The sequence below is a fragment of the Leiobunum rupestre genome, chromosome 9 (assembly GCF_980474605.1).
Source record: "Leiobunum rupestre chromosome 9, qqLeiRupe1.1.hap1, whole genome shotgun sequence".
NCBI classification, from domain to species: domain Eukaryota; kingdom Metazoa; phylum Arthropoda; class Arachnida; order Opiliones; family Sclerosomatidae; genus Leiobunum; species Leiobunum rupestre.
The window spans coordinates 28085548-28101097 of record NC_143392.1 but is presented as its reverse complement, the minus strand read 5'-3'; the positions used below and the strand labels follow the sequence as shown (position 1 = coordinate 28101097).

The window sequence follows — 15550 nt, the reverse complement described above, 5'->3', positions numbered from 1 at the left end:
TCAAGCTCGAATTTTCACTGATAAATAAATTGTTTTTCGTCGAGTGAACAATTTTTAAGGGTTTTCGATGACGGCCTACAACTTTATAATAGAAATTTTTTATCTCGCACCTAGTGGTCGAAAAATAATTTTTCAAAATTGGTGAAAAACATTACCGAAAACGCTCAAATTTCTCAAACTGATGTCCCCCGGTATAGAGAATTGACCTTCCAAATTTGAAATCGGTACTATAAATAGTTTTTGAAAAAAAACACTTTTCCGAGCAAAAAAAAAGACCCTGTATAGTACGAAAATGGTGGATCAAATTCCAAAATTATATCCAAATTGCAAAATTGGACTCAACCAAATTGTATAATCTCAAACGTTATATTTGATCGAATTACAATTTATATTAGATTGAAATTTATTCCGATTTGATAAAAATTATTTGTTCCAAACAGAATTGGAAACAAACTGGATTATCGTGATAGACTTGATTCCAGATGTATCCAAATTTGTTAATTGAATCAAGTCATTTTGAAAATGAGATGAATTTAATACAAAAAATTAGGAAATTTTTTAAATATCTAACAGTCAAATAAATACATAAATATGATCCGAGTTTCGCGTTTTTTGCTCGAAGACCTATTGGTACGAGTTATTAGTAAGTTTTTTAATTTCTTCAAATTTGTTTTAGGATTTAGCTTTATTATCCCTTTTAATTATGGACTAATCTACTTTTTCGCGTATTTTATCATCCTTCTCACAGTCCAGAGGTGGTTTATTCTAACTTAAAATAAATAAATATCTAAATCAATGAAAATATCAATATTTTTTTTCTACAAATCTTCATTTTTGGAGAACCATGTAAAAAGTGGAATTGAGGATAATTCAGAGTTGTATACAAGGATTATTCCATCGCTATGTTAATGTAAATAGATGATGGCACTCAGCTTCTGGATTTCATTGCATTCGCTTTCCGAAGCTTATCTTTTACGATCCACGCGGATGTTACCGGCAATGAACTTCCGGATTGCGCCAGGAAGAAATATCGCTTCGACCGACCTGATAGCCCGATCAACCGCGGGTCGTTGGGTAAAGTCTACCCGTTGACGAATAAAGGTTAAGCTCGGGGTAAGTCCCGACTGGGACTATTAATCGCTGTTTGTTTGGCGAAGCGATCTTAACAGCGAAGCAAATTTGGGATTTATCTCTTTCCACTTTCAAAACTTGTTTGCTTTTCCATTCCGGCTGCATTTTCGATTGGAATCTTATTTCGGGTATTTAGGATTGGAAATAAACCCTTTTAAAAGTTTTCGATTGATCCCAGTTTTATTTTTCTGAAAAGTCTGAATATTTATCAAATCGAAATATGTTTTAGGACTATTCGCACGAGCCTACATTTTTAGGCGACTTTTGTCTTTATTAGTTACAGAAAAAATTTGTCTGCTGGAGTTAGCGTTTTTGTTCGCGCGTTCCATGAAACGTTGTCGAGATTTCGGGCTAATAAAGTTGTTCGTAATCCTTATAAAAACACGATTTCCACTATAAAATGTAAATTTTGCCCCGATAAAGGTATTTAATGTTAATATTATCATTTTAGTTTAGAGAACAAATTTTTTTTTGCTTTGGTCAGAAAACCCGGCAGTTCTTCAAAGTTCTGAAATATAAATACCGAATGTGTAACGGGATTTCACGCAGGATTTAAATATTTCGTATTTCTTAACTTAACGGATTTTGGGTTTTCTCGTCGGGTTTTGGGTTTTCTTGTCGGGGTTTGGTTTTTCTCGACTGATTTTGGGTTTTATCGTCGGGTTTTGGGTTTTATCGTCGGGTTTTGAGTTTTCTAGACGGATTTCGGGTTTTCTAGACGGATTTCGGGTTTTCTCGATGGATTTTGGGTTTTCTCGTTGGGTTTTGGGTTTTCTCGTTGGGTTTTGGGTTTTCTCGTTGGGTTTTAGGTTTTCTCGTCGGGTTTTGGGTTTTCTCGACGGATTTCGGGTTTTCTCGTTGGGTTTTGGGTTTTCTCGTCGGGTTTTGGGTTTTTTGTCGGGGTTTGGTTTTTCTCGATGGATTTTGGGTTTTCTCGTCGGGTTTCGGGTTTTCTCGTCGGATTTCGGGATTTCTCTACGGGTTTCGGGATTTTTCGTCAGATTTCGGGTTTTCTCGTCGGATTTCGGATTTTCTCGTCGGGTTTCGGGTTTTCTCGTTGGATTTCGGGATTTCTCGTCGGATTAAAAAAAATAAAGGCCCGTGTGAATAAGCCTTATAAGAGGAAACGAAGCAAAAATGAAGTTGTAACGGAGCCAGGTTTGATGCAGTTCACGTCGTGATCTGACTTATAATTTAAATCGGTAAATTTGTTCGACGTTCCTTATGCAAATTTGTAAAAGGGGGCTGCTTCATGCTATATACTCGTGCATTTTAATTGCTGGATTTATAATCGAGACATCCGGTTTCACTCTTTTAAGTTATTCAATCAAATGGTAAAGTAGCAAATTATAACTCCACCCTCGGCCTTGGAAACCGCGATTCCGAAAAGCGATTTAAAAGTCAAAAATGCTGGCACCCTTTGAACTTCTATCGTATAATCTATTAACGGTACCGTTTCTGAATTTATAATTTATTTTTGGAAAGTATTTTAATTGAAATCTATGTAGGCTAACGATTACTTGAGTTCGACAGTGGAGTTGATTCTGTGGGCATAGACTGGACTGTACTAAATTATTTCCCTCCTCGACCCCTTTGAACTCTTACATATTATGATACCCACGACTTGGCGTAGCTTTGACTGTATTAAAGTTTCACCCCGCACCGACCCCCGGTAAATATTAATATTAATATAATAATCAGCTAGGCTAATACCCAAGGCACCCCCCCCCCGTGCAGAGGGGTTAGGAGGCAAAATCCCAAGGGCCCGAAAGCATGCATTTTAGAGGCCCGGTACAATATGGGTCCATTGTTTGGCCCTTTACCAACACTCTCCCTTGAAGATTCCATTTAGAAGGGCCCGGGATGACATAATATGCCCCGGGCCTCGATTTATCTCTGCTCGGCCGGTACAATATGGGTCCATTGTTTGGCCCTTTACCAACACTCTCCCTTGAAGATTCCATTTAGAAGGGCCCGGGATGACATAATATGCCGCGGGCCCCGATTTCTCTTTGCACGAGCCCGGGACCAGCCTCACCCCTTCCCCCGGTATAACTTTGACTGAACTGAAATTCATCACACCCTACAGAAACTTTACAAAGTCTTGACCCTCCTTACCTGTGTAGGTAGGGTCAGAAATTTATATACCGGTGCTCCAAGCGAATCAAAAAGCCTACTACACCGGTGGTCTCATGAGAATGCCCTACGCCAGCGTCCACAAGCCGGGGCAGGTAGTAGAACCCTACTACTGATGGTCTCACCCTCGACGCAAGCCACTCATCCCGACAAAAGGCACAGCAATGGGACGACCAGCCCGCCACTTCACGCACAGCTGTGGGATAGAGAGCGGATGCTATAGCAACTCCAGACGACACCCTACCTACGGAGGTGGAGAGCCAAGCCCATTGGAGAGAGCTCCTAAAGGGGAACAACGGGCACACAGCAGTCCAAGTAACCCGGCACAGCTGGCACCGGAGATCCCGGTGGGACCCCAAAAGGCCGAGAAACAGGACCGCCGTGCCCTCATACGGAGGCCCGCCGTCCCACACCAGGCTACCCAATCCGCCGAGGTGGCCAGGTTGCCTGGACCCTCTCTCCGTTAGCCTGAGCCGAAGCCCAGTATCCAGCCCAAACCTGACCGAAGTCGGAGGTGGAGATATGACCTTTTGATCAGAGCTAACATCTCCCAGTGCGCCACCGCCCTTATGGGTTACAAGAGCCGGACCCCGACTCCCCGGTAAAGCCACCAGTTATTGCACACCCTGACCCATTAAGGGCCTGTGTAGGTAGGGTGTCGGCTGGAGTTGCTACAGCATCCATTCTTAATCCCACTGCTGTGTGCGAAGTGGGGATTGGTCCACCCATTGCTGCACCTTCTGCTGGGTTGAGTGGCTTGCGTCAAAGGTGCGACCATCAGTAGTAGGGTTCTGCTGCCCATGCGGGATTTGTCACCTGTCCGGGCTTGGGGACGCTGGCGTAGGGCACTATGATGATAGGCGTCCGGTGGTATGGTCTTTGTTACTAGGTACACCGGGCTATAAATTCTGACACACACCCCTCCTCTGGTCGAATTTCTGGCAACGCCACTGGAATTCGCTGATAGAAAGTTTTAAAGTGTTCTGACTACCGCCTTTATTTGGAACGGATATTCCGTTTGGAAAAGGTGTCTTTTGGGAGAGATTTGATAGAATGAGAGTGAATACATGTTCGCTGAGGAACTAACATGATTTTCCCACCCAAAGATGGATATAAAAAAAGTTACAATTTTTCACCCTCCCCCCTATAAGCGAGCTTTCCCCGCAGGGTTTCATCCTTTTCTCTTACTACAAAAACCCCTTTATCTTTGAAACGTTTTCTACCGGCGTAAAATTCTTTTTTTTAAAAAATCACCTTTAGAGTCTTTGAAATCGAGACTACTTACGACGTTAGTTGACACTTACATCGTAGGGTGGAAAAGGGTAAAGTTTGTATCGTATTGGTCGGCTTTTCACACGCAACTGGCAGTGGTAAGGATCTTCTAAGCCTTTGCCTCGAACTTTATCTAAGTTATCAATTTCCTTTCCGTAAAATAGACGAAAAAAATTTTCATACTCGAGGAAAAACTATATCGTAAAACGTGTAAGGTTAAAAATTTAAAAACATGGCTTTAAGTTCTTCTTTGTTTGAACTCCATGGGAGTTGAAGTCTCCCTAAACGGCCGCTAACCTTATAAAAATCTGACGAGACGCGTACCCGTTTGGAGCTTCTTATTGGCTTATCTCTAAAGCCTACGCGATGGGCCTACGTTATTATAAAGACCCACGCACGCCTCCCGATAAGTACAGTACATTTTAACAACGTGACGACTTGTTTCAAAATAATAGGCTTAACCTTTTCCTATGAGACAAAACAATTTATATTAAAACCATTTAAATTAATGAAATACCATTTTCTGTGATTTACATTGATTTCTCACCATTTTCGATGATTTTCATTGATGTCTTACCATTTTCTGTGATTTTCATTGATTTCTCACCATTTTCGATGATTTTCATTGATGTCTTACCATTTTCTGTGATTTACATTGATTTCTCACCATTTTCGATGATTTTCATTGATGTCTTACCATTTTCTGTGATTTTCATTGATTTCTCACCATTTTCGATGATTTTCATCGATGTCTTACCATTTTCTGTGATTTTCATTGATTTCTCACCATTTTCGATGATTTTCATTGATGTCTTACCATTTTCTGTGATTTACATTGATTTCTCACCATTTTCGATGATTTTCATTGATGTCTTACCATTTTCTGTGATTTTCATTGATTTCTCACCATTTTCGATGATTTTCATTGCTTTATCACCATTTTCTGTGATTTACATTGATTTCTCACCATTTTCGATGATTTTCATTGATTTCAAATCAAATCAAATTTTATTTATTTTTTAAGCGTATTGGAAAGAGGTTAGAGGGCCAAGTCTTAGTGCGACTTATAGCCCTCTGATACAAAATTAAGTTTACTTAATTACAGAATGACCTAAAAAAAACATAGTAATAATGATGATAAAAATTATTAATAAAACAGCCAACCAAAGTTAATTGAAGGAAATACAATTAGCAATTAGGGATAATATCTGACGGTCACAAATCTTACCATATTCTGTGATTTACATTGCTTTTTCACCATTTTCGATGATTTTCATTGATTTCTTACCATTTTCTGTGATTTATATTGATTTCTCACCATTTTTCCTGTGATTGTGATTGATTTTTCACCATTTTCGATGATTTCATAGATATTTTAAGTGATTTCCATTGATAAGTAAAACTGATTACTTAAGTGTCTACCCCCTTTCTACTTACCAGTACAAAATACGTATGTTTCCCCGCGTAGGCGCAGTTGTATATAGTAAATAAGGTGAAGGTAATTGCCCGGGTTGTCCTGACGACGTGAAATCCCCCTCCCGGGTTTCTATAAAGTTGGGATTAGTGTTTTCCCAAAAGATAAAGTACTCGTTGCTAGATAAAGGAGTCTCGCAACTTCGGGTTTCTGTCTTCGGCGTCCGACTAAATCCGCGGGAAGAAGAGTTTGCCATTTTTCGTCGCCGGTAAGATCTTCGGCACACAAGGAGCGGTCAGTCTCAGCCCGTCTTCCAAGGCGCTGAAAGCCACTCTGACTTTCCGGGAAGGGATTTGTTGTCGAGTGTCGTTGTCTGCCGACTTTGATTGAAAGACTCCGCTTTCTGAACGATGGGAATTTAAGCCTGCTTTTTGCCACTTGACGCGAGCTTAGCCGCTTACGGCAGATTTTTTATCGGCGATCTAGGTTAATTTGTACAAGGACAGTAGATACAGGGACGAGAAAGCAGGAAAAAATATTTCGATTTGAAACGTCTTCATATTCACGGGGAGTTAGATGTAAACAAACCGCAGCCATGGACAGTGCTATTGTAGTTAGTTTTTACCATTTTGATGTTAAATTAAAAGTAAAACTACCAGCGTAAATAAAAAATGCCCATTTGTTTTGAAGCCTCGTCAAGAGCCGCTAAAATTAGGTGACCGCCATTTTTTTTTGTTTACAACTAACTCTCCTTGCGTTTAGGTCGTTTAAGGTAATATATTCCAACAGAGGCCGCCAATACACTTTCTCGTCCCTGTATTTACTGTCCTTGATTTGTACGGCCGTTCTTCCTTATAAACTGGAGTATATGATAAACAAGTTGCAAAGACAGTCGCCATCTAGCGACACCGTTAAATTCATTATGGATTTTCGATTTTTAATGGTTTGGTTAAAGGGAGTGTCAACAAAAGGGGGAAGGAACTTCATACCTTTATTAGTGCATTTATAGCTCATAAAAGGGGGCATTTGCCCGGTTTGCCCCTCCCCCCTGCGGGCGCCTATGGTGAACTCCAGATTTAAATGAAGCTAGGAATAACTGGCGCTAGTTACGTTAATAGTGAAATTAGCGAATAAGTAGATTAGTCGATTATGAAAAGGGATTATAAAGCTAAACCCTAAACAAATTTGAAGAAATTTAAAAAATAAAAAATAGCTCGAACCGATAGGTCTTCGAGCAAACAAAAGACGCGAAACTCGGACCAAATAGATCTTCGTGTGAAAAATTAAAATAAAATAAAATAAATAGCCAGAAATTTGTTTAGGGTTTAGCTTTATTATCCCTTTTCATAATGGACTAATTTACTTATTCGCTAATTTTATCATCCTTTACATTTCAGTCCATATGTGGTTCCTTTTAACTTTACGTTAAAAGTAAACTGGTTAGCAGACTTTAGTTCATATTGTCTTTGAGAGGTGTTTCTATAAAATACGGGAGGTCACGTGTAAATGTTTTTTCTACGTCACTAGCTAAAGTTTTTGATAAAGATTTTGGAATTGGAAGACCACGTGCGAAAGGCGCGTGCCAATAAAGTACTAAAAAGCTTTTGCTCGTGACGCTGAGAAAAAGTATTTTAATCGTTTATTTTTTTGTTTCATTTTATTTAAACAGGTATTGTTTTATGCCCTTTAAATGCTGTCGTGTGGTTTTGTCTCACGGTTTGGTATAATTCGTATTATTTTATAGTTTTTTTTAATATTTTGATGACGTCATTGGTCATAATGCATTTCGCGAATTCGTGTGGTATCACTGCTAGCTTGCATTACGACCAGTGCCGGATTATTCTTAAAATTGCCAAAAATAATTCAAGAAATATCTTTCCTTCTATATAAGCAATTTCTAATATCTGTTCCTTTGGGAACTCAGAACTACTCCTTCCACGTAGAGTTTGCGAGACCGGTTGATTAAAGCTGGTTTCACATTCGACGGAAAATAAGCAGCGTAAAGTAGAACGTTAGCGGTATATCGAATGGGAATCAATTTTCAGCTCGGCGTTTATTACCGTCTTTCCGGCATATTTTCCGTCGAGTGTGAAACCGGCTTAACGGTTCGCGTGGTGTGAAGGGCTTGCCACCACCTTCCTCCGCAATTTAACCCGGGTACCTGGGATCTAGACGCAACAAACACAGCACCCCACACAAGGAGAACGCAACCCGTTAAAAGTCGTGGATTTTCTTGCGTACATTTTTCATTGGTTAGACGCTTTAGCGCCTGCTGCCGTCGGAAGGGGGAAATTTAGTAATTATCTTCCCCCCGCCCGTAAAACGTTCAGCGAAAAGGCGGGACCAATGAAATTTGCACACAACACTGCGTTAGCGTGTTTAAAGGTTAGCTGCGTTCTCCTTGTGTTTGTTGCTCCTGGCTGGGATAATGACATTACATGTCGCTAGATAACTTGGGCTTAGGGTGGTGCTTAACTGATTATTATTATTAATGCTACCATAAGTCTAAAATAGTGTTCCACAAGTTAGTCACTTTGGGAAATATTTCACCAGAAGAAAATCTCCCCCTAGCGAGGCGCTGGCAAAGGCTACGCGTGACGCGTTAGCAAGTGGGCGCGAAACGGCGACGAAGCCCGTAATGCAGACTGTCTTGTGAATAGCTCTCACAAGGAGACATCCCGAGGTGTAACCCACCGATTTTGTTCAAACTCGGGGGATTGGTAGACCTTCGTGTATCATGAAAAATTCTAAAGGGAATTTATTCAATGGGCAACCGTTTTGCCATGGAAACGAAAAATGTTTTTGACAACAGCAAATGGAAATTTTCCCATTGAAAATAACATGGGATTCTGATCGATTCATAGCCCCCCTGTGAAAAATTTTAACTAATTTCAAAAATTCTAAAATTCCAAAAATAGAAAAAATAGATAAAAATTGACAAAAAAAAAACATCAAAACTGATCAACTTTTGATCAATTTGAGGTTAAAATCCCATGTTATTTTCAATGGGAAAATTTAATATTTTGTGTTGTCAAAAACATTTTTCGGTTGCCCATTGAATAAATTCCCTTTAGGATTTTTCATGATACACGAAGGTCTACCAATCCCCCGAGTTTGAACAAAATCGGTGGGTTACACTTCGGGATGTCTCCTTGTCAGTAAAACCTTTGCGTGTGAAGAATAGGAAGTTTCACACTTATGTAACAATATTATGATGCTACCCTTTAATGTGATCGGCAAAGAATCACTTTTTTTTTATGAATATCTTTACATTTGCAGGCTAAAACCGTCGTGGCCCATACGAAGCATCACGATCCACTGGCGGAAAGAGGCGCTTCGGCCATCTCCGGTTTAGCGTCGGGGATTCGCATGTCCCCTCTGACTCCTAGAAGACATCCGCCGACGTCTTTCCAAAGCAATTCGCCCTCGACGTCCCGGGGGGACGGAGCTTTCGCCATGGCCGCCGCCTCGTCCGACTTGTGGTCGCCCAGCAGCACCAGTAGTTGCGAGGACAACACGGGCCTGCTAAGTTCCCCGACCGAGTTCAACTCTTGCAGTCAATTCCGCGATAAACCGCCTCTGGTCAAAACGCTCGAATCCTCGTGGACGATAACGGAAGGGAACCAATCCGATTCAACCGGACCAGATTCCTCGAGTCAAGTTAATGGCGCGGACAGAACTGACCTACAGAAATGCCCCAAGGTAAATTACCTTTTTTCCCCCCATTTCCGCGATATTAAATTACCGAGTCTCATCCCTCCGGGATTCGCGATTCCTTTTAATGTTTGTCATCCATTCAACGAAATTTAACTTTTTTTCATCCCCATCGGGGACGTCGAATCCAAAGAAAGATATTTTTTCCCTCTTTCGAGAAATTAGTTTTTTAGTTAACGTTTTATCCAAAGATAGATACATTAGGTTCTTCGCGAATGATGCCGCTTTCATTTTGCGCTCTAGCCAAACTCAACAGAACTGAAAGCGGTGAATATTTAATCAACGGACTGTACCGTTATCTACCGCGAGATTATAGCCACAGTACGGCGGAGTTATTATCTTTATCCCAGAGGCTTTTAGGCATCCTCCCACTGTTTCTTTGGGTTTTTACCCCTTTTCCATAATTAAACACCCAGAGGGGAAGGGGACCTAAAGAAAAAAACCTGGGTCTAGGGGCTACTGTCTTCCGTTCTTATCCACCCTAAATAGAACGGCTCAGCCCATTTTTCCTAGACTTAATATCTTTTTTCCCGCGCCAAAAGGTCTGTATACAAAGCTTCTCATATTCCGGAGAGGACTTCAATCGGATCTGACCTGGCAGTTTATTTTCAGACGGGTGAACCCCTCGATAACGCTATGTTGATAGTATCAGGTTAGGGGCGGTATCACTATGGTAGTTGGAAATAAAATAATGATGCGATATTTTTACCGGCTCGGGATGTTTTCTCGATAAATAATAAATTATTCCCAAAAACAGTTTTCACGTAAACCGAACTGATGTTTGCCTTCGCATTAAAGAAAGTTTCTTATTCCTTATGGATTCCGGGGGCCAAACGGTGGTAGTTTTACCCCCCACTCCGACTATAACCTCCAAAGCGTCGTTTCAAAACATAATTAATTTTGGTCTTAACATTAAAGAAAGTTGTTATTCCCCCCTTATAGGTCCAGGGTGAAACGGTGGTAGTTTTACCCCCAACTCCGACTATAACCTCCAAAGCGTCGTTTCAAAACATAACTAATTTTGGCCTTAATATAAAGTTATTTCCCCCCCCCCCTTTAGGTTCAGGGTGAAACGGTGGTAGTTTTACCCCCAACTCCGACTATAACCTCCAAAGCGTCGTTTCAAAACATAACTAATTTTGGCCTTAATATAAAGTTATTTCCCCCCCCCCCCTTTAGGTTCAGGGTGAAACGGTGGTAGTTTTACCCCCAACTCCGACTATAACCTCCAAAGCGACGTTTCAAAGCAGAACTCATTTTGGCCTTAACATTAAAGAAAGTTGTTATTCCCCCCTTATAGGTCCAGGGTGAAACGGTGGTAGTTTTACTCCCAACTCCGACTAAAACCTCCAAAGCGTCGTTTCAAAACATAATTAATTTTGGTCTTAACATTAAAGAAAGTTGTTATTCCCCCCTTATAGGTCCAGGGTGAAACGGTGGTAGTTTTACCCCCAACTCCGACTATAACCTCCAAAGCGTCGTTTCAAAACATAACTAATTTTGGCCTTAATATAAAGTTATTTCCCCCCCCCTTTAGGTTCAGGGTGAAACGGTGGTAGTTTTACCCCCAACTCCGACTATAACCTCCAAAGCGTCGTTTCAAAACATAACTAATTTTGGCCTTAATATAAAGTTATTTCCCCCCCCCTTTAGGTTCAGGGTGAAACGGTGGTAGTTTTACCCCCAACTCCGACTATAACCTCCAAAGCGACGTTTCAAAGCAGAACTCATTTTGGCCTTAACATTAAAGAAAGTTGTTATTCCCCCCTTATAGGTCCAGGGTGAAACGGTGGTAGTTTTACCCCCAACTCCGACTATAACCTCCAAAGCGTCGTTTCAAAACATAACTAATTTTGGCCTTAATATAAAGTTATTTCCCCCCCCCTTTAGGTTCAGGGTGAAACGGTGGTAGTTTTACCCCCAACTCCGACTATAACCTCCAAAGCGACGTTTCAAAGCAGAACTCATTTTGGCCTTAACATTAAAGAAAGTTGTTATTCCCCCCTTATAGGTCCAGGGTGAAACGGTGGTAGTTTTACGCCCAACTCCGACTATAACCTCCAATGCGTCGTTTCATAACATAACTAATTTTGGTCTTAACATTAAAGAAAGTTGTTATTCCCCCCTTATAGGTTCAGGGTGAAACGGTGGTAGTTTTACCCCCAACTCCGACTATAACCTCCAAAGCGTCGTTTCAAAGTCAAGCGGACGACGCTAGATCCGTGTCTTCCACGTCATCTTCCGACATGAGTTCGGGTCCTAACAGCAAGAGGGCGTCACAGTCGTCCAATTCCGAAAATAACACTCTCCCCAGCGAGGATTCTCAATCGGAATGCTCCACTAGCGCCGGAAGTAGCAAGCGGCGGGGCAGCGGAAGTTGCGTCGTGACCCCGCCTCCCATTCCCGAAAGGTCAGTGTCGTTGTTTTTACGAACGGGTGATGTGGTTAAACATTAAAATTAGGCCTAATTTCCCCCCTTACGACAGGCACGACTCCTTGAGTTCCCAGGAGGAAGAGGATGAACGCGAACTGAGAGGCGCCCCGTGGTTCCAGGCGGGAATTCCCAGGTACGGCCTCAATTACCTTCCTTGGACCAAAAGTGACATAAGACCCAAAAGTGTGTGCACCCGTTAAAATATTTACTGAGAGCTAGTCTCACAATAGACTACTTAACCTACTAGTTGGAATAGTACAAGCAACTTTATATAATTTAGTCTATGGTCTACCGATTTTATCTCTTCGATTTATTATCCCGTAGACATACGTTCTAAAACGCCTCACTTGGCGGCGCTGAAGTGGAGGAAATTTCAAATTTTGATGACGTATTTTCAACCCCCTCTACCACTCCCTCGTTTTACTTCGCGACAAGCTCTCATTAAACGTTATACCGTACTGACACACTTTTGGGTCTTATGTCGCTTTTGCTTGGACCAATTGGTTCTTACGCGCTAACTATTTCCTTGCAGGGAAATAGCGTTGGAGATTCTCGCCCAAGAACCGGTAGGGTCCTTCATGGTGCGCGAAAGTACCAGCAAACCCGGCTGCTACGCCCTATCACTAAGGGTACCTAGAGACTTTCAACCAACCGGTATCGCCCACTACCTCATCATGAGGACGCATAAAGGCTTCAAAATCAAAGTATTTACCACTAAGTCATTCAAAGTCTGTAATAATGTTCCATAATTGTGTCAATTAGTTGAAATAATTACTGATAGCTTTGAGTGAAGTGACGTAGAATTGACGTCAATTTCAAAAGATGTGCACCCCCAGCTTGTTTGCAAGTTCTTTCTCTCCCCTTTCCTTGTTGAGGTTAACGGTATAATAGTAAGTGTAGGGAGGTGTTGGCTCGCGTGGCTGAAGAGATGATTTGGGTACATTTATTCGAATTTCATTCGTCCGAACGGTGGTACAAATGTCCGAATGCCGGAAAACAGGATCGACCTAGTTTTTAAAGATGCTTATTTCCAACCCTGTTCGCCGAAAGTTTTCGACTATATCTATCGGTTATCAACTTTATTTTGAATGTTATTCCCCCTTTTAACAATTTTGACAACCGTTTTCTCTTATTGTATAATTAATTTTCTCCTATTTCTTCCTTTTTTTCCCCAATTTTCTTCCTATTTTTTCCCTTTTCCCCCCGATTTGCTTCCTATATATTTTCCTATATTTCGCTGATAAATTTCCTATAATTCCTTTAAAGGGGAATTTTCACCAAAACCAAAATTTACGATGTTTTTTAAGAGAATGATAGAAAATATATTAATGATTATGTCCCGGAAATTTTATAGTTATTGGAAAAGTATTTAAAAAGTTACGCTACTTTTTCCGCAACCTACATCAAACGGCTCCTAAAATTTCAGAAATCGCGGTCGAACCTGCGTGCAGCGCCAAATGAATGAAGCGGAAAAAAATTGGGAAATTGCGGCGTGTAAGGCATTTTAAAAACACGATAAACTACAATCTACGAATGTAACTCGGTTGAAAAGCCAAGGAGAATGTCGTAGCAGACGACAGTTCCGACCGAAAAACGATAAAACCGGGGTAAATAATATTTCGTTCACGAGATGGCGCTGCAGGTAGGTTCAACCAAGCGGTTCTGAGCACTAACTTTCTCCATGTTCTGAGATTCTCGAGTCGGGGGGATAAAACTAAAAATTTGGTTGCTAATAATAAATCAAATACTGGAAATGTTAACATGAAATTTTTTCTCTAACCATTTTCGGACGTCCTCTATCCATTTAAATGGTTTTTAACCAATTTTAGGGTGGTGACAATTCCCCTTTAAATTAAAAATATTATGTGGTCGCCCTGTGGAATCCTACTCGAATCACGGGATTTCGTGCCAATCATGGAATCAAAGATGAATCACGGAAACTATTTTTTTTTATTATTGATGTATAAATTTTTGGTATTAGCCTAGCTGATAATTATTATGTCTCAGTAAACATTTAAGATAATAGAAATTGGACAACTGACACATTTATGAGAACCAGAATTATAAACGTCCAAAATTACCATCCACTAACGCTTGTTTTGATTAATTATCAGGGCTTTATGAAGGAATTTTGCACTTTGACGGCCTTAATAACGCACCATTCTGTGATGCCGGAACTACTGCCTTGTCCACTGTCACTCTCGCGTTACAACCCCGTCTTTAGGAAACAAGACACGTCCGAAGATATGGTGGACATTGAGGATCCCGACTACAACCTGCTGGCGGATTTCCGGAAGGTCATGTCCGACCTCAAAGTTTGACCTCCCATCCGCGAGTTACCAGGTAAACAACCATCTGACAATGCTATTTCGCGGCTACTAAATCAAAACGCGAGACCAAACTGTCGTTTTGTTGGAAAATGGTGCTCTTTCAACGCGTTTATTACAAACTAGCCCGGCATTCGTTACCCTTTACCCCTGTGCAGAGTGCGTTTGTGTTTAGCGTAGCAATTTGCGCGTTTGTCGGACACTACCTTTTGTGACAGACGCGTTTTGTGATACAAGGTAATAATATACAGAGAACGAGCCAAATATACGACGCATCGATAGTTATATAGATAAATTAAAAATTATATATTAGAATAATTATATTCAAATTAGGTATTTGTTTCTTTTCCGTGACTGTCTACTAAACTCTTCGTTTCAATTCCTTTTACGATGTAAAATGGTCTTCGGACCTTTGCTAAAGAAACTGTACTATAGTCTTGTACCATAAAAACAAATAAAAAGTTTGTTTTTTTCGACGATTTAAAATCAGTCTACAAATTATTTTCGTCTATAGCTTCGTGCGTTGTTTAAATTTTGGTCATAAGTATTGAATATATGAAAACTCTGTTTCTTCAAAATTATCTCTACACAACAGCTGAAAGTTACAACCATAGACCATCTACCCCAAGAGGAACACGCATCGCTGGTAGTAATTTTTAAAAAAAAAATTGTCTCGAATCTGATGCGGCTATATTAAGAACGCGCCATCTTACGGCAAGAAGAGGCAATTTTGAAGGTGCAAACACGAGCACGCTCAATAATTAAAAATGCAGAGTTGGCTGGTTTAAATCATAGTTTAAACTAAGGGATTTTTTAAAAATTAATTTGGTTTTTTTAATAATTGTTTTTTTAATTAACTAAAAATTATTCCAAAATGTTTGTACATGTTCTTACCGAAATTATTACATTTCTAAAAAAATTACTAGGTGACCACATTTCCTATATTTTCAATACCTTTCTACAATTCCTCCGGTTTTCTCGTTAAGTATCTCACCCGAAAACATTCCGTCGTCGTGTACCCTTCTTCATCCTATATTTAAATTTATTTTAGCTACTGTGTTTCGATAAAAATCCCGATTTTTGCTTACGGTTTTCCCTATATTTTCATTTAATTCGCTTGAA

General features: G+C 40.4%; 1 protein-coding gene across 2 annotated transcripts in view; it reads left to right on the top strand.

Moving 5' to 3' along the window:
• Positions 1 to 14899, top strand: part of LOC149927064 (uncharacterized) — a 173772-nt gene extending 158873 nt beyond the window's left edge. The window contains exons 7-11 of one of the 2 annotated variants that reach the window (XM_090159356.1): positions 9233 to 9655; positions 11800 to 12077; positions 12154 to 12234; positions 12634 to 12805; positions 14216 to 14899. In XM_090159356.1, the coding sequence (XP_090015482.1) occupies positions 9233 to 9655; positions 11800 to 12077; positions 12154 to 12234; positions 12634 to 12805; positions 14216 to 14422 (1161 nt within the window). In that variant the 3' untranslated portion in view covers positions 14423 to 14899. Of the gene's footprint in view, positions 1 to 9232; positions 9656 to 11799; positions 12078 to 12129; positions 12235 to 12633; positions 12806 to 14215 lie in introns of both variants that reach the window. The other variant, XM_090159355.1, reaches the window with a different exon arrangement.
• The last annotated feature ends 651 nt before the right edge of the window (positions 14900 to 15550 follow it).